We start from the raw sequence: 25,515 nt of genomic DNA, 5'->3' as shown, positions 1-25,515 counted from the left end.
AGATCATCTAGTTCCAATGCCCCATGGTGCTAATCCCGCCATGCTAAACAGTACCAGTACGAGATAGGAAACTGTTGCTCTGATAAAAATGTGCTGCATATATACAAAATATATATAAAGTTATATAATAAATACATTTAACATAGTTAAAAAAGCATGGACATATTTATAAAAAATGTAAAATTAAACACATTATTTGTTTCACTGGGGGAAGGGGTATTTATCAGGTACAGTGTTACATTCAAGTTGAACTATTTAAATTAAGTAGTGCAAGCTCCTAGCCTGCATGGAAGTTTGTCACACAAGTAGGTTTGCTCTCTCAGATACTGAGATGTCTTAAAAAGCAGAAAAAGTATCTTTTCTTTTAAAATATTCTTCTCTTTAATGCCTCAACTGTTGCAAAATCTTTGTAGTTCTAATTGTTCTGGTAAGTGATGTTACCCAAGTTTCTCTAGTCACAACCACTGTTGAATTCCAAGGGTTTCAGAAGATCTGCATTCAGTTTACACTGTGGTATTTTAAATTCTCTCTTAGGCAAACTCCTGTCTCAGATTTTTGTATATATTTCTACCCTTTCTAGAGTGCTATATATTTAGTAGTTCCCTCATGTTTGTGCCTTGTGCACCACTTTCATGAGAAGCAATGATGTGGTTACAGATAAAATAGATATTTTTATGTTGAAATAAATTTTGCATACTTAGGATTTTCTGCTTTCTTCTGCCTGAAGTTTTTATTACATTTGCTTTCTAGATCTGGATTTTTCACAATTAATCCCATGGCCAGTGTACAGCCTGTATATTTCTGGTGTCCCCAAGCATCTATATTTTCTTTCTACCACAGTGTGGAAAATAAATTAACACCAATTAATAAAACAACTGTTTAATCAACTTATATATTATGGCATTTCTTATATTGTTAAACTGTATGTGGCAGTTCAAAGCTGCTAGAAAGCTTTTGTTACAATTCAGCTTTTTTATAATATGTTTTCTTTGAACTTACACTGCAATGGGGAAGCTGAGGAAAAGACTCTACTGATATTTGAAACACATCAAAGGCTCAAGAAACTAAACATGCAAGACAGATGCTTTTGTTAATGTCTGCTGTATCTCATTTTACAATCTTCAGCAGCACATACAGTTTCATGATCACTGTTTTCCTGCTTATTAATGTGAAAATTTGATAAAAGTAAAAACCTCTTGTTTCACTATAAAATTCTGATTTTTTACAAGAATTATAGTTTTAACATGCAAAGTTAGAAAAAAATTTAAAAATCAATAAGTAGGTAAAAAAATATTAGTATAATCCAAATCTTAGGGTTCTTTATTGTATGGAAAGATAAATAGCATCTAGTCTGACAGTTCATGTATTGCAACCCATTGCATTTAACACTAAAAAGACAATAGTAAGTTCCACATTTAGCATCTGTGCATATGATTATGATTATAATCATATAACCAGACAAGCATTAATCTTGGATTAGACATCAATTTTTAGAAAAAACTAAATTTTTTGTTTGCTAGGTGGTACCAAATCCCAATCCAAATTTTTCACTTAACTGGTTTCTTTCTTAATGAGTTACCTTGACTTCAGCTTCTACAATTTGATCTCTGCTGAGCCTCTAAATATTTTACATTAGGCAGTAACTTTTTTTTTTTTTTTTTTTAATTAGCAGAAACCTCAGCACAGAAATAATCCTAGAAGTAAGCAGAATTAACCACTATGATTGTTAGAACAAATCCTGCCTAACACAGACCCAACTCTAGATTCCAGTTCTGTAGTTTGAATTGGAAGCTGTAGAGGAAAGGGAGTTTGAGACTCCCCATTCCTGCATGTGGAAGGATGCCCCAGGTATGCTTCCCCTGGTGCTCCTATATTGTTATTTTCTGATTGCTGATATCTTTTCTTGAAATATAGTGATAGTTATGGTCAGCATATTCTAATAAATCGACTAATTAATACAAAACAAATTGGGTAATGAATGTTGCCCTCTACTGCAATAATTCTAAGGATGTGCATAGGTCCTGTTTACAATTATAAGTTCAAGTGGTAGAGAGGCCTCTTGCAGCAGAAAGAACTGGGTACTAGCCTCACTTCTGCTTAGTAACCACAAATTTGTTACAGTACTTCACACATACTTCTTTCCATTTGTAGACCTCATTGAAAATACTCATCTGTAAATATTCCCAGCTTTCCTCCTCGCTCAGAATATGATATACCACTGGGATTTCCTTATCTTGTTTAAATTGAAAATGGGCATTGACTAAGAATGTCAGTTTTGGTTTATTCCATTATAGTTAAAGTAGCAGCCTTTAATCATTACCAGCAATATTAGTGGCACAACAGTGTTTACATCTCAAATATGCTTCTAATTTTCCCAGTCAAAGGCAAATTGTTGGTGATATCTTAATGTTTTTTTAGGTAGCTAATGCCAAAATGCAAGGTTATGATCTTGATCTGAATATTTCCCAGATGTGTGGTAAGGTGAAAGGTGGAGCAGCTAACAGAACTTGACTTCCTATCTGTGTTAGTCTAAGTTAAGTGAATTCTAAGTCAGGCATAATTAGAGAATGAGACCCCTAGAAACCTTCACCTTCACAACTGCTTGAGATGAAAGCTTAGCGCTTGGGTGAGTGTAACATAATCCACATGTTGGAAGAGAAATCAGAATCAGCTGTCACTATCTTCTGCATATGTTTTACAGTGCCCCATTAGCCACCTTCTTGTCAAAAGTCAGTGATCTTCTCTGAGCTTAATGTTTCTAATTCATTTACAGTGGAATCAGGACCAGATTCTAAATCTGATGCCAGTTTCAACACAGTGCCATCCACTGAGGTTTCAGTTTGCATGTGACAGATCCAGTTTGGAAAGGTGTAGTTGGTAGAGATGGATTCCAGTGACCCTCAGTTACAGGAGTCACTTAACTCTTTTTCAAGACAGCCACATCAGATATAACATAGATAATAAAAAACAAGAAATAGAACAACATATGAAAATTTTGGATTTGGCCCCTGAGGTTTTGACCAGCAGACCTTCAAAGGCTTTTTCAACCTGTAGCATTGTCTGAATTGAAAAGGGATCTAGAAACCTCTGCTGTGTCCAAGAACACTGAAATTGTTATGCTGGGACTCAGACACTGATATTCAAATCATTTGCAATAATTAGGAAAATTCTGTTTTTTAATTATTGTAGTGTCACCAGATAAAACACTGACATAGATCTCAGATAGCAGAGTCCTCTTTCAAGTTTTGCTATTATTCTGCAAGGTCACTGCAGCAAATCAATCAACCCTCTGAATCAACTGTTTGCTGGCTTCCCAAACTGATCCTACTGGCTGATTGCTAATGATCCTGCAATGAGGGTCACACGCTTTCCAGGTGTGGTAATATGTATGCTAATATGTAAAAAATAAATGGAATGGCATTCAGGGGCATGTCTGTTAACACTTACAGAGGTAATGGCCTGTTTTTAATGTACATGATAAAAATCTTTTTATGAGTGTAGAGTGGGAAGACATTTTAGAGTGGTCCCATAACAAATCCATCAGTGATTTGCCTTAGCCCCTTGTTACTGAGACATAAGCCAGGTTTCTTGAAGAAGTGAAGTTTAAGTATTAGCTTCTCCTAATAACTTTCACTTATGTTGGAAATTTTTATTCACTTTTGTTAATGAATAACTCAGAGTTTTCATGTAAATGAGGATGTAGCTCCAATGAGAAACTAGGCAAGAAATGTGAGAAGTTACAAATTTTTAGTTCTGCACTAAGAAAAATGGTAGATTTTAATCCACCACAGGCTACAGATTTGCAAGAACGTGTTTTGTATAGTTTTTCAAGCTATGTATGGTTCGTTAGAAGTAGCACAGAAATCATAGGAAGTAGCACAGGAACTGCTGAAGTGTCAACTGCAAATTATATTGCTGTATAATTTGTGATAGTACTGATTGCTGGTTATATGTGTTACACCTTTAAGAAGAGAGAAGGCTTGTCTGAAGTTTCTCTAAAACATAACGTACTTCTCATTAAAATCTTAATCTTTCCATTTCTGAGCCTTAGACTTAAAATGTTTTCGAGCAAACAGTGGTGAAATAGCTGAGGATAGTGCCTGCCTCTCTCTCTGACATGCCATAGAATTTGAGGAGAAGGGTATATCTGGCATAAACTTACCCCACCCTTTGGAAATTCACCATCTTCTTGATTGGGTGTACTTGCCTTTCTTTCTGAATGTGGCCACACTTCTCCCTTTTATGTGCCCCATTAGCACTGGAATGCTTGCTTTTGACATCAGAGATTGATATATAAAGTCATCAGATCAATTAGAAGGGATTTCTGAGGTCAGTAGGCACTGGATCTTGTCAGCTGATATTTTAGCAATGGCACTGGAAGCTTTGAGATGCCTAAGGCAACATGCTAGATCCCTTTGCACCAGAACTATTCCATTTTGACACCAGAGAGCTGGGAAGGTGGTTTGCCAACACGGATTTCATCATCTCTGTCCTGTTAAAGATTTTACAGAGCCTTTGCTGTTGCTCACTATGTAAGTGAAATATATGAGACCTGGAAATTAAAAATCACCACAAATAGTTTCAAATTATGTTACACTATTGTTATAAGAAAATCTTTGGAAAATAATTCTTTTACCCTGATACAAAAATTTCTTCTATCTTTCCCTCCAGATTTTTATTTTCTGCTCTCTCTGAAGGCTTTTGTGTTTTTCATAGGCAGCTGAGAATGTAACTGGTGGGACTGAATGGGGTCAGGCTGTTCAACTGCTCTGTAGTTGCATGGAAGTGAATTATGATTTAGCAGATGCATGACAATAGATTCAGCAGTATTGTATTTGTTGTTTATTGTGCTAGTTTAAAACCAGCAAGGAGCTCCCAAGCATGATCTTGGCACAAAATTTTTAAAACAGCAAAATATGTAAAGTAAATAAATAGACTGAGAGATTAAAGGAAGCCACTGTGATCCTTAGTGGCACAACTTACTCTTTTTCTATCAAGTTCTTTTGTTAGTGTCTACGAGGGAAGGGGAGGAGATTATAGTGTGGGCTTGAGGATAAAAAGAGGCACTGGAAAGTGAAGAATAGAAAACAAGAAGTAATTCTATAGAGGTGGGCAGAAAAAAAATGGCCATTAAGAATCAAATTTTCATAGGTGGTATCTTCATGCTTTGCCTTGTAGGATACTTGCTGTCTGTGAGCCTGATTTGTGAAAGGGGACCCACAAATTAGTAATTCTTGTGGGAACTGCTGTTGGAAGTCCAGTTTTCATGTACTGAATCACAGGTTCTCTAGGATTTACCAGTATTCAAAGACATTTTTTATTTTGTTTTTAAGTAGAATTCCCTTCACATTTCAGTCTAACAGGACTAGTACAGTTGTCAATTTTTGCTTATTTACAAAAATCAATGCCTCTTGTGTAAACAGCACTGTATAGACTCAGTGTTTGAGTCTATAGTTTGCTTTATTTGTCTAATAAAGCAAAAAAGTAAATATGGTTAATATTGGATTTGATCAGATCATAAGCACAAAATAAGCAAATGAAGAACATGGGGTTGAGGGACATGAATCTCACAATTTAGAGGCAAGTATCCAAAGTATATATAATCTGTAAAGACAATGTAATGTGAAAAAATTATGGTCTTGAATTTTTTGTGAGCATGTGAATGATCACACTTCTGCTATTGCCCAGGACTACCACTATATCTGAACCACCTTCTGCTGCTGCCTAGGTCTTTTAGAGTTTCTTTACACTTCTGGAATTCCAGTGAACTAACCAGAAATATCATACAGTAGTTATGACTGGTTTCTTTGTAGCAAAAAATCAGCAGCACACCATGCACACATTGAAGTGCAAATACCATAAAAAATACTGCTCTTTAGTGTAGTAAGTCCAGCATATTCAGAAATAATTGATTGGCTTCCTGTGTGTGAAAACAGGGTTTTATGGGCTTGGAAGCATTCTCAAGAGATCATGTGGTACATCCCCTTGTCCCACAACCTATCTATCATTAACTCAGCTGGACACTTTTATCACCTGCTCTTAAAGTCTGCACACACTCCAAAGTATCTGTAATGAATAAAGAGAGTTTTATCACCCTTATTAAAATCTTACTATTCTTAACATCCTCTCTTACTCTTCTGTGTAGTTGAGCCCATTATTTCTTTTGTCTCTTTCATGGAATATTCCTCTTCTTCCCAGAAATTTTGAAGTACTTGAAAGTTAATGCTACACTTTTTCCTCCCAACTCTCCTCTTCCTAAGAAAAACTTTATTTAACTTTCAATTAATTACAAATCTTGTTTTTCTATGCCTATCACTATGCTGGTTGCTCTCCGTAGGCTACCTTGAAATGAGCAAAGAACTCAGATGAATCCTTCCAAATGCTGGATTATATGGAAAGATTTTCTTTTGCATTTTCAACACGTTTAGTTGTGTCAGGAAGCTATTCACTTTTCATGTTCTTCCCTCAAGGCCACACTGTTCACCAGTAGCCACTCAGAAACTTTTCTGCAAAATAGTTATCTTCTTCTTCTTCCTGCATTTGTGTTTCCTCAACACTCCATTCCATTTTTGCAGTGAATCATTGGCAACAATTGCCTAAATACAGTTTTCTAGCCTATTTTTCATCCTACTTAAAATAAATTTACATTAAACTAGGGTATTTATGATAATGTAATATGGTTGTGTCAAAAGGGTAACAACCTTGTAACAGGTCATGACGTGACCTGTTACGCTGTAATAAAATCAGATTAGATTTAATGGAATTTGCTCTTGACTGGTCTTTGCTGGCTGCTTCTCTGGTTTTTTTCATTTCTCTATATGGGGGAACGTATATGTAAGAATTAAAGGGTGACTCCACTGCTCCAGACTAAAGGTCAGTCTGGTTTCCTGTCTCTGCTGGTAGCAGTAGGAGAAGCCCCAAGAGGAGAAGAGCAAGCAGACAGTGCTAACTGCCTGCTATGCTTCCCTAGTGTGCACCGATATGCAGTTCAGAGACTAATGATGGTATTGATTTACTTGTCTTAGGAACATATTTTTGGAGATAGTTGCTCTGATTGATTCTCAGTTCAGTAAACGGACATCCTAACAATGACTGCTGTAATCTGACAAGTGTGAAAAAATCACTTCGTTTTAAACATTAAAGTGTTGTTTTCTGGCCAGTAATTTCATTTAATATTCAGTGCATAATACATACTCCTTCTTCATTTTCTCAAAGTTGCATACAGTTTTATAGATTTTTGCTATTGAAGCTATTTCTGTTCCACCCTGCAAAGCCAGTGGTCTAGGTATTCCTCAAATATTAGTTAACCATTATTTCTGATCATGGACGTTGCTCTTTCCTGTAGCCTTTCCACTTCTGTTCTTTTATGAAACAAGAGACAATGGTAGCATTTGCATTTAAATTCAGTCAGGGCTGGATTTAAACTTTGTGGCTGTATTTTTCATTTCCTAAACATTCCTTACTCTTCTCCAGTAAATTCCAAATTTTTTTAGTACCTAGTATAAGACCAAGAGCTAGCAGCTGGGCCATAAGCCATTCTGTAACACATCCCATGTTTATAAACCTAAAGTTATTTTTCCTGTGTGCATCACTTTTTACAACATTCACCTACACTGATTTTTTTCTGGAATTTTATTGCCTTATCAGCTTGGGTTCTGAGAGTCTTTTGCAATTATTCCAATTCCTTCAGATTTAGTACTCTGAATAATTTCATATGATCAGCAGGGTTTTTCATGGCATTACTGTAAATCATTAATGAATACACTGAGGACAGAAAATACCAGAACTTTGTTGATTACTTTCCCAAGAAAAAATACTTTTTCCCCTATTTTTAACCCATAACTTGTTTATTTATTGTCTTCTATACACCAGCTACACAAAATGTAGAAAAATAGAAAAATGGATTAAACCTGGAGTAAAATTATTGAGTTGGTCATGCACAAGCAGTTGTAGATAATTTTACGTTTAATTTCTGTTCAAGGCTGTACAAGGAGCATGCTCACCATTGATCTGACATTCTCAGGTGTTTCTGCATTCACATGCAAAATCCCATTATATGGCTGCTCTGTTCTTCAGCTGCTCATCTCCAAAGCTGTCTGCAGGTCTACACTGTCAAATAACTTATTTCCCAAGGAGTGCTGTTGGATGCAGCACTCCTGTTTTACACTGCATGTGTTAGCTCACACCTAGCTTTATTTGGCATGAACTGTTTTCTACTGAGATCAACTTCCATAAAATTTTCAATATAATTCACTGCAGGGACCATTTAAGCAAGACCAAGACAGTCTTAGTTCCTTTGGTTTTTAACAGTTTGATGCCAGACCTTGCAAAGCAGTGCCTACATGACCTTGCCATCAGACTACACAAAGACCAAAGTGGTGGGCTGCCACACAGTCTTCACAACATGTCAGACACTCAGAACAGAAAATCCACAGGTGTGTCTGACAGGTAAAGTCTCCAGAGGTAATATTCTGAGGAATATTGAACCAAGCCCTCTCAGGGACACACCAGACCAACCCCATAAGGTGTGAATATGATTGCTGGACAGTTTTGTTCAAATGGCCTAGGGGCAGGTTCTCTTTGCAGTGTTAGGCAGTGGTGTAAGCAAAAGTATCTCTGAACCTGACACAGAGATATGCAGAGAGGATGGGACATTCTTTGGCTGCTCTCTACACATTTCCGGGCACAGTTTCTGCTGGTATGACAGCACAAATCACACTCACTGTCAGCTGAGTGGTTGGTTTGGGTTGGTTGGCTGAGTGTGCTTTGTGCCGCTAAATTACAGAATGTTGAGCAGAAAAACTGGAAATAATGTATCAAACCTTGTGGATTGTCTTTTAAGCATCCTAAACATAGTTTAGTGAGCATTTGTGCACACACTTACACAGTCCGAGGAGAAGGAACCCAAAAAAAATTCAGAAATCCAGGCTAGGGAACCTTAGTTTTTATAAAAGGACAAGATGTGAGTTGCAAGCATGTGCAATTAGATCGCGTAATCCTGTGTGCAAAGCATGCTTGTTAGCTGTTATCTGAAGATGTCAGCAGGGAAGATGGAAACAATATAGAAGAAGACTAGAAGATAATAAAAGCAGAACGGTGTGAAGTGATTGTGCTCTTCAGATCAGCCTTTTAAGTTTCTGTGCAAGATTGACGATTTTGTAATCCTGCTTTTTTATGAGGTGTTGAATGAATGCTTAAGAAGACAGCACTTATCAGTGCTCATCAAAGTTTAAAAAGAACTGTTTGTGCTAGCAGTCTGAAGATACCAGGTCTAACCAGGTTAGAGACAGTCAAGTATTAAAGATGAAAACACTGTGAAAGACATATATCAGGTTGCAGTGTAGCAGGCCATAGTTTACATATGTGTGCTAGAATGCAGACTTTGTTGCGTGCTTTTACTGCATACCTTTGATGAAGAAGGAAATATAATAGGTAAGACAAAGAAAAAATCTAACATTAAATATTGAGAAGTGGGTCACATAGCATTGTAACAAGAATAATACATTTATTGAATGGTGTCTTTTGAGTGGTTGTCATTAGGATGCATTATGTACACAGAATTATTTATGTCAGAGAAAAAAAGCAATTAATGGATAAAACAGTAAACTGGTGATCAGAGGTCAAAATGGTTTTTTTCAGCTGCTAAACTGCGGGCCTTAATATCTTATCATATAGTAACAACATGCAATAAATTTCTCTTTCTTTACTCCACGACTGTTGAACAACAAGTTTTATAACAATTGCTTCTTTCAATAAATACTTTGTCTGAAAAAGTTTAGACAGTACCTTGTTTGCAAAGTACCAACCAGGTTATGAGTTACTCAAAATCACCCATCAAATCATATACAATATTGTCCCAAACTATATAAGTATTAAGGTCAGAGGCCTGACTTTTATTTGATCATATCCAGACTAGCTAAGAAAAAAAATTCTGGAGAAAAAAAAAAAAAAGCCAGGAGGGACAAAAAACAGATGTGAATTTTAAGGAATTTTTAGATACAGTGAAATACTGTTTGCATTGATTTTCTAAATACTGATTACCCAAGCCATACGACTGCCCTAGTCTACACTTGTCAGATATTCATTCTGTTCCCATAGTCCTTATAAAGTTTTGTTTCAAAAGTGATTGTTATGATCAAGTAACATTAGGAATATTTGTGGCATTGCAGAAGAAAACTGCTGAAAGTGTTGATGAGTAACTACCACCAAATATAATTATGTGAAAAATAATGATCATTATAGCTGTCCAGGGGTAATCTTTCATTACGAACATGTGGATCCCATATTTTAAAATACCATGGATTCCTTTTTCCCGTGTGAGGCAAAGACAGACAAAAACCATTAGAACCAACAACTAATTGATGTTGTGGATTAGTGTGTTTGGCAACTTTCTGATTTGCAGGGAAAACACTAAAACATCGGGTTTTTCCCAGAGAAACATAGCACTAGCAGAATACTGGTAGAAATTTTTCTTAGTCATGGTATTTTAAAGAGGAGCCTGTAGAATTTTGTGATTTTTTTTCTATTTTCCCCCATTACTAAGTTATTATGCCCATAGAGATTCTGGAGAAGATCCTACCTGCCACAGACAGTGCAGTGCACACTGCCAAGCTTTGTGATACCTGTGCAGGTAGTTATACTTCTGTCTCCTATCTTCCACAGTAAGATAAGTGTTTGAGATGTGGAAATAACAGACCTTATTTTCCAGTCCTGTTTTCTTGCTGTCAAGGGGAGTCAAGATCCACCATAAGGACAAATGAGGTCCAAAATGAAACAAAACTGATGAAAGAGAACTATTATCCATTTAGCTGTTGTTCTAGCAGCCTTAGCTAGAGCAACAGCCACGGTATGTATCAGTCTTAACAGCAGACAACAAACTTGTCATTTGGATAAGGATCATTGGTAGACAAATTGCAGAGGACATCCTCACCACACTGGGTTTCCTGTCCCACAACGCCTATACAATGCCTCATGAGAGTTTTTTCATCTGTTTGTATATACTCTGACTGCTTTAGCACCCTGGCTCACTTCCATCTGCTCGTATTTGTCAGTGTTTGGCTCCATTTAATCGTCATTTGCACCCCATTTGTAAATATAGGTATTGTATCTGATAGCAGATTTCCACCCATTAGTTCTCTTGCCAATACATTCCACCCAGCTGGAAGATCCTCCCTTCCCCAGGAGGAAAAGGACAGGTTGCAGGTGATGTACAGATGCTTCTGCCAGTCACTATGCATTTGGGCTGCTTCTTCTCCAGTGCAGCTGTCTGTTATCCCTCACTAGTCTGTTGGGCTGGACATTAAATGGAATAGACTTACCTCTATCTAGTTAAATTAATTAATTCTTCAAGTTAAAGTTATTCAATGTGAATCTTATATAAGTGATAAAATGCAGGAGGTGAATGAAGTAAACATGAATGTCAAAGATAACCTGGGATTTCACCCAGGTTGAAATAGGCAGATCCATACAGCCCTCAGAAAATGTACTGATCTGTACTACTCACTTGCAAGCTTTCCATTCTCCTGCATGTTTCTGTGGAGACATGGAAATTTAAGATTTGGCAGAAATCCTGAGTGCCTGGTCCTGTCTACAAAATGGAAACATACATGGACTGCCAAGTTTCGATTAGGATTTGGATTAGGATCCAAGTTTCCTTATAAACACACGAAGTAGTCATTCTGCTCAAGTCAGTACCCATCAGGCCTTAGTTAGAACATTGGTCCAGTCTTGGGCACCTCAGTTCAAAAAAATTAGTCATCTGGAAAGGGACCAAAAAGAGAGCACTAGAAGGTCCAGAAAATATATACTACTAAAACTGACTGCAAAAACTTGGATTGTTTAGTCCTTAGGGTTTAAAGCTGATTTGTTTTCTATTGAGAGTTTTTTTCCAAGCCAGATCATTCCAATGATTTTGTTTATAGTGCTGCTCCACAAACAGTTACATTTGAAGGGTTGGTGAACTTCAGCACAGAGGCAGAAAAAGAAGCCAGGGAGGGCTGAAACTCCTTAAGGCATCTTTGTCGAGAGATCTAATCAGATAACTGCAACCCTGCATCTAATCATATGTACTATACTGTTGTGGTGTTTTGTTTTCCATTTTTTCTCTTGGCATGTGAATCAGTGCTCTTCCTTGGTTAGTATGAGTTGTCACTTATATCTCCTCTGTCCCAAAACCAGATCAGATAATGTATTCCTACACTGTCTGTGTCTAATCTAAAAGTTACCAAATCTTGCAGTGTTGGAGTCAAGCAGGCTGAGATGCTCAGACATCAACATTTTCTGTCAACATTCATGCAGCTGTTTATATGTCTTCCCATCTCAGCTCAAAAAAACACAGAGCTCAACAAATCTGAGTTCTGATTAACAGAATCAGGTACTGTTGGCTCTATGTGTAGCCATTCCATCTGAACAGTGTGAATTAAATCCGTCTGAAGGAAGCAAACATGTTTATATTTCCTAGCACTTCAGCTAAATCTGATTACATGCTTGTGTGTTAGTGACGAAAGTGACAGACATGGTGTCCTTGAGGGGACATCTGAACTCATCATAACTGGCAAGATAGATGTGCCCTCAAAGTCGCTTTCAGCATTTCCTTTGCTTCCTTTAACCCATCTAGCTTTGGAAACTTAATAGAGGGAGTAGTGGTGTTTAGAACTGTCCTTTGAAGTTGCCTGTCTTCACTGACCAGAGGGAAAAATGTAGGCTAACTGGGATCCTGAATTAATTGTTTCTATTACACATCAGGATGTATACTAGCTAAATTGATTCCTGCCAGTTTTGTAGTTAAATCTAAACTCTTTCTGTGCTAACCAACAGCTCTCATTATTTATCACTAAGAGATTCTCTTATCCCAGGTGCCACCCTTCTATTTGCTTGGTCTACAGAGAACCATTGATTGAGTCATCTGTGCTTTGCTCTGAAATTAAAGCCATAAAAGCAGGAAAAAATGAAAAAGAAATTGGTACAGACTGTCTGGATCTGAATACAGGCTCTAATAATTTGCCTTTAATGTGATTTTTATGCACTGTGCAGATGTCATGCCTTATGCTGATACTATGGTGATATAGGAAGGCTCAGAGGTTTGGTTACCATAATCTTCCATAAGTTTAGATACATATCTCAGGCTTATCCAAACATATTAGATGTGGGCATTGGAAAGAAAAGTTAATGTACCATTAATATTTTGGCTGTGGTTGATCTAAATATGACACATTAGCAGATTGCTTTGTGGTCTTTCAGTACATTAACTTCTGATTTAGACTGAGATGGCAGTCTCAAAAAAAATCAAATGTTAATAAAATCCAGAATCAAGTGTTAATAAAAAAAGAACTGGTTCAACTTCAAATAAACTTTAATTTTTAAGTCAAAGCTTAGGTTATCATTCAGGTTGGTTATTATTTGAAGTTTCTGCCCATAACTGTGGCACTGTGGGTTGTGTGATTTGTATCTTAAGCTACCTTTCAAAGTCAAGCACAAAGTCTGTAATATTGCCTTTCAGTGGAACTACTTTAGTTAATTGAAAAAGCTTTCAAAGGCAAGATGTGCTTGCCATCTTCAGTTTTCTATGTTTTTTTTTTATCTATTAATCCATCATATTCTTTTTTCTGTTATCACAAAATACAGGTAAATATAGGAACATCAGTATAATTTGTCATTTGGGGATATTTTCAACTTGCTTTGCACAGATATAGTCGGTGAAACAGAGTGGAAACAGAGGCAGTGGCCTAATATACCTTAGCACTTCACTCTGCCATGACTACATCCAACAAATCTGTTTGCTTCAAACCACTTTTTTTCAGGCCATCTACTAAGAACAGCTTTTTGAACTACCACATCTTCAACATTATGCCTGAACACCAACTTGTTTTGACTTAAACCAGTGGGAGACAAAGTTTCTTCAGAGAAACTCCCTGTTGGGCACAAAAGCCAAAGTCCTGAAAAGTCAGTTTAGTCTCACCTGCAGTCACACCAAGCCCTGTCTTCTCCAGCTACCTACCAAGAGCTGCAGCCTCCTTCATGGGCCCAACAGCTTTCCCAAATGGGAAATCAAAAGGTTTCACAAGCTCTCAGTCATCATCACATTCTGTCCAGCTGAACTCACTCTTCACCTACAATATTTTTGCAGACAGAAGAAAACTCAAAGCGGGGAGGGATTGGTGGTGGCTTGCTGCCTATGCGGGGTAATTTCTGAAAGGTGTAGGAAGATGCATGGTGGTTCCGTTCTTCTGTATGAATAGGACTGCAACTAGTGTTGGAGATGTGCTAAAAGTGTTCATAAGAACTCCTTACACAAATGATACAACTACAGGAAAATTACCACTGTCTCACACTGCAAAGAAGTTGAATTTGGTCCCAGAATCAAGTGTTTCTTGGGGCAGACCACGTCTACATTCACTGCGCTTCTGCCTTGACAACAGATCTGATATTCTGTCAAACTGCCTTTCCTAAGAATTGCTTGACTTAATTTCATTCAGTTTCTAGGATATTTTGTAGGTTTTTTGCTTCATATTATCAGCATTTTTATAAAACATAGGACATTTTTAATTAACATATAACCAAGGAAGTGCAATTTTCACTTGTAGTTTTTACAGAAACAAAGCAAGAGGACAAACAGGTTTCTGTTGCCTTGTAATATGTATAATGATCACTTTTATAAACTATAAAAAGTTTATTTAAGGTAAATACATTTGGGTTCTATTGGGAATATGTTTAAAACCCTTGGGACCTGTAAAGAGAACACATGCATAGCTACAGGGCACATCTCATGTTGATATTTGAAATCTTTCTAATTATAATGAATTGGAAATGGTTTGCATATTGAAAGCTATGCTTTTACACTGGATGTGGTCAATGGGGATTAGTTGTAATTGTTGGGTTTTACAGAATTATTGCTGTAAAATAATGGTGTGCTATCTGGTTTAAAGCAATAATAGAGGCTAGAGCATTTTGATTTTTTTTTTTAATTAATTCATTTTCATTTCCAAGTTCCTAAGAATCATTAAACCAGATTAAATAACTCCTAAGACTTTTACCCCAACATTAATTTTTTTGTACTGCATATTATCAGAATAACTACAAGTCACATTATATAATGGAAATTATTTACCTTAGAGATCTTCTTGACCTAAGTCTTAAGGCTTGGAAATACCTAAACCCAAGTAATGGTATAAATTCAAATACAAGAAACCTGCAAGGAAGCATATTGAAATATCTTTTTTGTTTCAGTCTTAGAGAAGAGAAAAAAGAGTTCTAATGAAAAGTTAATATTGTTGGGAATAGAACAACAAATAAAAAAAATAAAGGGATGGGGAAAGCGGAAAACATTGTAGTTTTAAGCTTCATATTCTATATCTCAATTTCCTTTTTTAATATATCCTTCTAAATTTAATAACACTTTAAGAATAATCAAATGCATATTTTCACACTTACATCAAATGCATTTTACTTATTTTTATTCAAATTAAATTATTTCAAAGTTCTCGAAAGTTCTTAGACTTTCTTGCAGATTCATGTCAGATGAGTAGGTGATTGCTGATCTTGGAAATTTGTCTACATCACTGAAACCAATATAAGATTCCTATTGCCTTCAAAAGAGTTCTGTCTAATTAGAGATTCTTCTCTTGGGACCATCTGTAAATACAGTGAATAATTTGCAATCTGGACAAAATCTAGATTGTAACTGTGCTTGTAACTAGCAGGGGGACTACAGAGTAGCAAAGTATCAAAGTATTTATTATAAATTAAGTTGCTATTGCCCAAGGGTTAACAGATCAAGATTAAATTGATCTGAAAGAAAAACATCCATTAAAATATCTTCTTCTCCCAAATGAAATACTGTAGAGGATAGAATATGCAAAATTGTCAACAAAAATTATACCTTTTTCAACTTTCAAGTACACAGAACACACACAGTGAGAATAAATAGAGGATGACTAGTGATGATATTATCAAACTGACAACAATTTGGAACAATTCTTCTATATTTGGCTGCAACTAAATAGCTTAACTAGCTAAAAGCAAGCTAGTTGTTGTGGATATAATAAATGTTGTAACATTTCTCCTCATGACGTCCTTACAGTTGCTCCACCAGGAATATAATGAGGTATGAAATTGCAAACAAATTTACCAGAAAAACCAGACTATATTTTCATTAATTATACCTGTGTTGTTTTAATTTAAGCATTTTACTGAAAAGCAGTGATGTCCATCATTCAAGTGCAAGACACTTAAAATGAGTTAATTCTGTACAAGTTTCTTATTTAGGCACTGCTCTCCTTCAGCTGTTAGTGAAATAGTTAATTGAAAATTCCTGATATGATGTTATTGTTACAATGATAGTATGGCAAAATCTAAATCTGTTTCATTCCTTTAAACATAAAAATTTGTAATGGCACGTTATGCCAGTATTTTTCTTGCACGTTTGTGTTTTGGTTTGGTTTGGTTATTTGTCTTGTTACTGGTGTTAGAAATGGACCCAGTCACAGTTCAGAACACAATTCTGTAGAAAGAATTAACTGAATTCTTCTCATTACTTTTTGGCGTGAAAAATACAAAAAAAAAAAAAAAAAAAAAAAAAAAAAAAAAAAAAAGTGCATCAGTCATGGTGTTGCAGTAATGTTTGCATCACATTCTTGCCCTCTATTAGTTTGCTATCCACAAGTTAGTCCACTTTACTCCGATTTTTAGCACAATTACTTTAGCAGATGTCCTGCGGGAGAGCAGCTTAGTCCTCTATAACAATGCTCTTTCAGAAGATCAAGAAAGCAACTTTGGCTTTTCTTTGCTGTGAAAATGAGCAACATTTTAAGAATAATACAGATTAGAACCCTGCAAATACGGGCTCACTGACCTGCCTCTATCCACAGCATGGCCCTGATCACACAACCTGATCAAGGAGGACAGTTTTGCCCCTCCTGTCATTTCTCTATTGGTACATCCTCAGTGTACCACACTGAGTTAGCCAGGGTATTGATCTAACTCTTGCTACATAAATGTCAGGAGAACAGGAGAAATGTTGGAGCCAAGCATGCAGTCTCCTACTCCCAAATCAGTATGTTCCTGGGCAGAAAACAGAGATGAAAATGTGTATCTCCCACTACAGATCCCTTGAACTATCCAGTGACCCAGAAAGAGACTGTTTTAAAGCAGGGGAGGATAATATTTATTACAAACAGACCAAATGTTTCTGATATCTGGAAGACAAAGACAGTGTGGCCATTAGTGCTGGTCTTACTATTTCCCATATTGTCAACACACTTGCCAAAAGTGAATTTGTCAGCTCAGTGCAACCAAGAGATTTAGTTTATCTAAATGAATAAATTGTTTACCAAGGGTTTTAAAGATTGGGGAAAATCTATATTCTATTGACATATGCTATATATTTAATTTGATGCTGTGGTTTCAATGTCTCTTCTGATAAACTGCAGTAAAATCTATGCTAGGAAGAATAAAGTTGTTTCGGTATCTCTGGGGTGTAAAATGCAGGGTTAGGAAACATGCTAATAGAAAAAGTGTTTGTGTATATTCTTGCAGTGGTTCAAAGAATACTTCTGCTGAATTTTTTGGTCAGTTGGTCCTAAATATTACAAGTTTTGTATTTTTCAGGTTTATTGTCCTTTCTATAGTGAGAAAATCCTGTAACAAAGTGATTAAATAGCTCAATTTATATTTTTTAGGCATATTGGAGATAACATCTGTAGAAATTGGAGTTGTGGCGGTTAAGTCTATTAAGAGCAACTACTATTTAGCCATGAACAAAAAAGGAAAAGTCTACGGCTCTGTAAGTACCTTTTCACATTCCAAATGGATTTCAGGAGTCAGCACAGTTCCCTGTCTTGCCTATTGAAACACTGCTTGTCTGTGTATTGTTACTAATTAGAGCTGAAATGAGCTGTTCATCAAAATTTCATCCTCTGATAAACCAGACTCACCCCTCTCCACAAGCTTCCTGCTGTTTGCTAAGCTCATGTCATACCAACATAGCTGCTGGGATTTATCATGCTTACTGCCTCAGTCACACTGCTTATTAAGGAGTGTTCAGTAGTAAGGGTCTCACAAAATGTAATATTTAAGGCTTTTTTTCCCTGTTTTTTCCTACAGTGCAATCAGACTTATCAGAAATTTGAGGGTGGGGGAGGAAGGAATAAAGGTTCCTGAAATCATGGAAACTTGAGCTGATGGATGATGACCAAATCATTAAATTAAAACTTTGAAGAAGATTCCTAGAGTAGCTTTAAATTGACTATACTGACTAATGATTAAGATTATGGACACTACAGAGAGACATGAACTGAAATATCAGCAGCTAAGATTTATCTGAGCAGAATTCAGGTTAACACTTGAAAGTTGTCCATATATACTTAATTTGTATTAGTGTAAGTTTGGGGTTACCAATACTTGCAGGGGAAAAAAAATCCAAACACCAAAACCCAAAAGTAATCAACCAAACAAAAACAAACCAACACAAGGAAACTCAGAAACTATCCAAATATTTTTTAATAGAAAGCAATACGATCTATAAATCTAACAACTAAACTCAAATATATCCTCACACATCCCCATGATTACACAAACACCAGATTGTTCTGGTGTTACATCTGGTTTGGCTTGAAGTTTTGCAATGTTGTTCCAGTTCCTGGAAAGGTTATGAGCCATTCTGCAGGTTGCTTAATGTTCAGATCATCCATATGCTTTACAGAAAGGATGTCACATATAGGGACTGAGTTTATGGTTGAGCAATGTAGCTAGTCCTCCTATTTCTGCTGAAAGCAATGAAGTAATGGTAATCTTAAGTGAGACTCGAGGGGCCTCTAGTCATTGGACCTTCTTTCTTAAGGAAACATTTCTACAGTGTGTTTGGTTCATACAAACTATATAAACTGTCCTCCCCCACCTGCACTGTGGCTAGTCACTGGTTCAACAACATACTTCTGGTTCTCTAAACTCTGTGACAGTGTCAAAGGAGAGACAAGAACAAAGACATTTTTCTTATGTTCCTGTAAATGTAGATTTAATTTCTAGATTTATAATGGTCAGAAATACAGGATGATCAGTGCTTATTGAGAGAGAAAACTGTGTACTGAGTTACTCAGTACAGTCATGGATCATGGGTATCCTTCTATATGTAGGTGAAGGCTTTAGCATAAATCACCACCTTCAGTTCACACATCTCAGTTGTGCACTTCAGTCATTTGTGATGGTCCATCCCAAAGCCCAAGAGAGACTCTCTTACCCCAGTTGTCAGCCTTGCCTGGTGTGGTGAGAGTCTCTTTAGAGTCTATCCCAACACTGTATATTTACAAAAGACACTGAAGCAGCTTTCATGTACCATAGATGGAAATTGCTGCCATCAGATTCGGTAATTCATAGTGTATTAGAAGTAGTGTTGACAGGAAGATACGAATGTGGGAAGCCTTTTTTTTTAATTCCAGCTGAGATAATGTTTCAATATTCACATCATAAAATCACAACATAGTGATTTATCAGAAGCTATTCCATAATACTTTAGCAATTTCAAGAATGCTTCTGTTACTATTTTTCCCGTAATCCCAGAACTTGCAGTTAGCCTCATATTACTATAGTGTGGCAGCTTGCAGATGGATACGAATACCAAAAACAGAACCAATAAAAATTGTAAAAACACCCTTGAGCACATGCACAATAGACATTGGTGCAGACTTATGCTGAAATTTGTTTGAAATGAGCAAAGCAGTCCTGCGTAGCACTCAGACCCCTGCCAGTAAGACTTCTTAAGCACATCAAAAAATCATCTGTTCTGTTATCTAAGAATAGAAGCACAAGTTGGATTTGAGTACAATTCTGCATCTAGGAAAACAAGCAAAGCTCTTTCTACATTAATCAAATACTTTTCCATTTGACCAATTTTGGTTAAAATGAGGGGGAAAAGACTCACTCTTAGGTTTCTTTAGCAAAACTAGCTTCTTTAAGACAGGAGAATTAACTGTGGTTTAGAACTGTGATTGATGAGCACCTCCCTTTTTAATACCTTGATGCCAGAGGTGACATATTACAGAAAATAACTGGTAAATTATCTGTATGGTGACTTTGTGGTGAAGGCAGTGCCAATAGTGGTCTTGTAAAGAGTCTTGCCTTGGTAGTGTCTTCCCCACTGATCATTGTTCAAATAACTACTAATCCTGAAATTAAGGAGCACTTTGGGAGTCAAATTTAATTTGACTGCATACAATTCCATCAAGCAGGTCTTCAATGGTTCTTGAAGCAACTAAGGGAAACATAAACTGTTCACATAAGATTCTCACTGAATCAAAATCCTTAACATTAACTAGTTTAAAAATTCTAATTTAAATTAATAGATATGGAAAATATATTTAACTTGATTTCATTAACATGAAACTTGCTTTATTATTCAAGAAAGACTTATTTCTTGTCTTGTTCACAGTCACATTAAAAATAGTGCATGCAGTTAATATGTCATACTCTGAGATTCCAACCTGCTTCTTCCTGCGCTGTGCAACAGCATCTTATTTTCTGAAATGCAGGAACAACAAAATTCTGATTTTTCATTTTAATCTAATTATGTTTCAAATACCCCACTTTAAGAAGTCTTCTAAATGCAATATAAGCAGTTTGTGAAAATTGGATGCCTTAATGTATACAAATTATTTGTTCATGAAAAGAACTATTCTTGGCTGCTATATAGAAAAGTTCATCTACATAAAATTACATTTAATAGTATAAAAAACAAGTAGGCTCCCCTACATGATTCCACAGGCTTGTATTTTTGACTCATTCTAACAGCCTGACAACTGATTCTCCATTAAAAATAGAAAATCTTAATCCCTGGTCCCATACATAAAATTACTTCCAACCTTGTTTAGTCAATAAGATATGGGATCATACATTATTCCTTTTTAGGCTAAGCATCTTTTCAGGTCAGCCAAGTGAACAGGCCTCACATCAATTGTGATAGCAGCATAACAATTATTTGCACCTATTCATAAAAACCCCTTTTTCTTTACCAGTGTGGTCTAAAGATTCTTACTTTAAATAAAAAATAGTCCTATTCCATCAATATTTGTTTAATGTATGGTATCAATAATCTCATTCAAGATATTTAAGTTATATTTGTTAGAAATGAAATGTGATTTATGATTCCAAGTTTGCTTCCTTATGCTTTTGAGTTTATGACTGAGAACTTGATTTCATATTCTTGCCATATTCCAACACAGAGAAGCTGATGTTCAGTTCTTAATGAATTATATAATTTAACTGCTATATCTACGCATTAATTTATTAATTATATCTTTTTTTAATTTCACTTTTTCCAGTCTAACCTATGATGCTTTATATGCTGTGAACACAGTGAAACTTTTATTTAAGCACACTGGAATCCTAAAAGAGTGTCACATATGAAAGACTACAATTTTTTGAAACATTTTTTAAAAGTATTTGACTTCAGTATGCTGAAATATTGTGTTTGTTCTGAATCTGTGGGTTTTTTCTTCTTTTAACAGAAGGAGTTTAATAGCGATTGCAAATTGAAGGAAAGAATAGAAGAAAATGGATATAACACATACGCGTCCTTAAATTGGAAGCACAATGGAAGGCAAATGTTTGTGGCCCTGAATGGGAGGGGAACCACAAAGAGAGGACAGAAAACAAGAAGGAAAAACACTTCAGCTCACTTTCTTCCTATGGTAGTCATGTCGTAGATGAACAAACTTTTTTTGATGCAGTTGAACCAAAGGCTGTTATGTCAAGAATATACTCTTAAAAGGTAGATGCGGAGAAGTAGCACAGACATCTGCATGTTTGACATGAGAGCAGGGGAAGCCTTTGAAAGTTTTGTACTTATTGCTGGCACATGAAATACCTTTATTTAGTTTGTTGTAATATCTTATAATCAAAATGAAGCTGGATCAAAGGGGATGGAATTTATTGCCAGTGTGAACTTTTTTTTTTTAATCACTGCAACAGACCTTGATGGACATAAGACAATCTGTTGCGTGATCTTCATGGGGAATGCTATTTATGGAATACTAACTCTTATCAAAGTCCTTAATTGCTCATTCAAGCCTAATGATTCAATGAAAAGTTAGACACACAAGCATTTACTGGAAGCACTTGGGTCATATGCACAAATAATGACATTTCTGGAGAAGCCTTGTGGACAAATGGATAGGATAAGCAAAGTAGTGTATAACTGTTCTAACAAAATGAATAGTATGGTTTGCTTTTATGTCCTAAATTCATTTCTCTTTATTTCTCTCTAAGTTATTTATTTAATAGGATGTTAAATATCTTTTTTATTTTAAATGTTTCCTCATTTGCTTCTTTCTTATTTTCCCTATTTCTTAGTACTTCACAGAGAGGTTGATAGATTAAAATGTCAGAACCTCAGAAGTACTCAGAGAATTAGACAAGGCTTTAAAGGCAGAATTTAGAGTGTATACTCCATTTTTTCCTAAACTGTCTTGCACTTAAGCATAAGACCAAACAAGCAGTGCTTGGATTTATGGTATTGAGTGTCTTTGTATTGGAGAAATTTTTGTACTTATCAGCACTCAAGAAAAACCTTCAAGAAATACTTTGTTCAAAGGGTCTTTCTGCTATTTTGAAATTGAGAGAAGGAGCCACATCTGTACTTGGGTGTCAATGCATCTGTGTGTATGTTCACCTGACTTTGATTTCAGCTTGGAGCTAGGATCTAACACACTGCTATCAGTGTGATACTCTGCAGCACACATTGGGCTGGAGCCCTGATGTGGTCAGCCCTGTTAAAATCACTGAGACTGCAAGCGTTAAAATAAAACAGTAGTGTTTAATTCCTAAGTGTAACATTTGGCTGCTGAAAGGTAAGCAAGAAGGCAACACGGTCCTGCACACCTTATTCAGTTGATGCTCTTATTCAACCTATTTGCCTTTGGTAACAACTTGAAGAACCACAGGCGTAGAGTGGGAGTGGTATGTAGCTAAGGGCAAGACCAAAATCATCCTCATGTGATCCAAAATCCTGCTCATGCGTTTTTCAGAGATTATTACTCACGTGTATACTATATACGAGAGCAAACTGAAAAGCTGTGCTGGTTTCCAGCTTTGGCATGCCTTTCATAACTATCACAGTAAATGAAGGCTCAAAATACATAATATCCAGCACATTTTTATGAAGTGTTACTCGTCCCGTGGCTTAACTTGAGCAACTGCAGTATAACAAAGTTGAGCATAATATGAAGTCTGTTCAATTAAAGGTACATAAGGTTTGTTTTATATTTTGCTTTACTCAGTAATTTTAGAGAGCTCTGGATAGCTCACCAGTGTAACCATATTGAGATTCATTTTGTTAGAGCAGAGAAATAGAAAACAGTGCATCAAACAATTTGTACCACTGTCTTCACATTGTATTCCACTAAATAAATAAATAAGCCTTTGCAGTGTCTTTAGTAAGAAACAAAAGTAGTATAATATTATTTTGTTTTAAATACTTTAACTGATAACTATAAGATTATATTGATGCTGCAGTTTATCTTCAATATTTCTCGTTGTGAAAAAGTTGGTTTTATTTTTATTGTTTGGAGACTGTATTTTGGTACAAAGGAGAGCCTTGCTTAATGTGTCTTTTTGAGAATGTTTAACCTCTATAAAGGCTGGTGTTGTTGGAATCTTCTATAACTTATTTAAGTCAATGTTTAACCAGCACTTCAATCTTAATCTGTTATTTAAGTATTAGCTCTTTAAAAAAAAAAAAAAAAAAAACAAAAAAAAAAAAAAAAAAAGCTTTCCCATAAAATACAAAATGGTCAGATTATATTTCCTGTCCTTAAATAAAGTCAGCTGTTTCAAAACTAGGAATTCATTGAGAGACAACATATTTTTAGTTGATAGCTGATGTTGTATTTCATGGTACTTTATCTCCAGTTGTCTTCTTCACAAATGACATTTTTCTAGAAAGAGAAATAAGAATTTCAGATTTTAAATGTAATTGCAGCTCACAGCAAAATTTAACTACCATGATAAAAGCGAGTCTCTATTGTTTAAATTTGTGATCACTAATTAAAACTGACAAGACATAATGGACCACCCATACTGAACCTTCAGTATGAGTTGGATGAATGCAGTATTGAATGACGACTTAAGGAACATTTAGGGTACAAATGAAATTCTCTTCTTACAGACTTACCTAGATGACTTGGTCAGGGGAGGATTATGCATAAATATTATCATAGTACTCAAAACACCATGCTGCTCAAATGACAAGATCAGGAAATATCACTTTTCCAAAGTGAGCCAGGAGCCATTTGTGACATGAAGAGTGGTTTCTGAAAGTTAACCAAAATAAAAACCCTTGAAGGAATCAATGATTCCTGTGTGTTTGGTATACTGTAACACCCACTATAGTGGGAGCAAACTGCAGATATTAGAGTATCCCAGGTCCTCAACCATAAGCTCTGTTTTCTGTCACCCTGAGCATAACAGTCTCCTGAGTAAAAGGAAAACAGGGGGAGGGGTTTAGAAAATAAAAGGGATACCAAAATCACTGAGCAACAATGTATAGTATGTTATATTTAAATAAAAATAATAAAAAGTGGGGATTAGAGAATAAAAGTATTGTCTTTGTTTGTTTTATTAACCTAAAATTGTACTGCACAATAAAAATAAAAAAGAAAAGATCTGTTGTATTGCGGGCTGTGATTTTGTGGTGCATATTCCCCAAACAAAAATAATTTTAACATTTCTCAGTATTTTTAATATTTTGTATGTGTGAGACCATTATTTCCACACTAATAACAACCAAATGCTCCAGATTTTTCCTGTACTTGAATCCACCTAGTCCTATACAGTGGAAAAAAGCAATGGATTTAGAGGAAGTATGATTGATGAATGATAGAGGAGGTTTAGGAAAAAGAGCATATACTAATAATTTTGGAAAAACAGTGACATTTTTTATAAGACTTTATTCAAGACATTTCAGTTTATGAAGCTCACCAAAGGTTGGCAAGCTTTAGAAGTCGGAGCACAACTTTGTAGTTCATGCCCCTCCTGTAACTGGCTGTCTCTATTCAGACAAACAATAACTGTTTCAAGGAGTGATCTTGAAACTAATGTATGAAAACAACCCTTCTTTTGAAGTATCAAGTATTAAGTTAGACTGTGGGTCCAAATTCATCTTCCTAATTTCCTAATAAATTGGAGAAAGAAAAGTGTAACATGCAACAAACACTTTCTGCTCCAGCTAGTCAATGTCTGGATACTGATGGTATTTTTCAGAAAAAGATCCTTGACTGAAACAATTCCAATGCAACTTCAAGTAACAGAAGCAAAGTTGTTTCCCATGGCATTGTTAGCAAAAAATACAATATGAAAAATTAATTGGCTTTCAACCTATAAATTATGATTCATATTTACCCTTACCTCCCAAACTTTTTGAATCCCACGTTTAACCATATGGAAGATTTCTTGGAATAAGTTTAGGATTTTTTTAGATGAAGCATAGTGCATGTCATACCTAATTTATGTATTTTCACTTCTTAATCCCAG

At 35.8% G+C, this 25,515-nt stretch overlaps 1 protein-coding gene across 1 annotated transcript in view; it reads left to right on the top strand.

Moving 5' to 3' along the window:
• FGF10 (fibroblast growth factor 10) overlaps positions 1-24,619 on the top strand; it is a 59,531-nt gene extending 34,912 nt beyond the window's left edge. The window contains exons 2-3 of the mRNA XM_041489330.1: positions 17,676-17,779; positions 21,495-24,619. Of these exons, the coding sequence (XP_041345264.1) occupies positions 17,676-17,779; positions 21,495-21,692 (302 nt within the window). The 3' untranslated portion in view covers positions 21,693-24,619. The remainder of the gene's footprint in view (positions 1-17,675; positions 17,780-21,494) is intronic.
• Positions 24,620-25,515: the final 896 nt, after the last annotated feature.

The sequence above is a fragment of the Pyrgilauda ruficollis genome, unplaced genomic scaffold (assembly GCF_017590135.1).
Source record: "Pyrgilauda ruficollis isolate IOZ18807 unplaced genomic scaffold, ASM1759013v1 scaffold92, whole genome shotgun sequence".
In the NCBI taxonomy this organism is placed as follows: Eukaryota; Metazoa; Chordata; class Aves; order Passeriformes; family Passeridae; genus Pyrgilauda; species Pyrgilauda ruficollis.
This window is presented reverse-complemented; position numbering and strand designations above follow the sequence as displayed.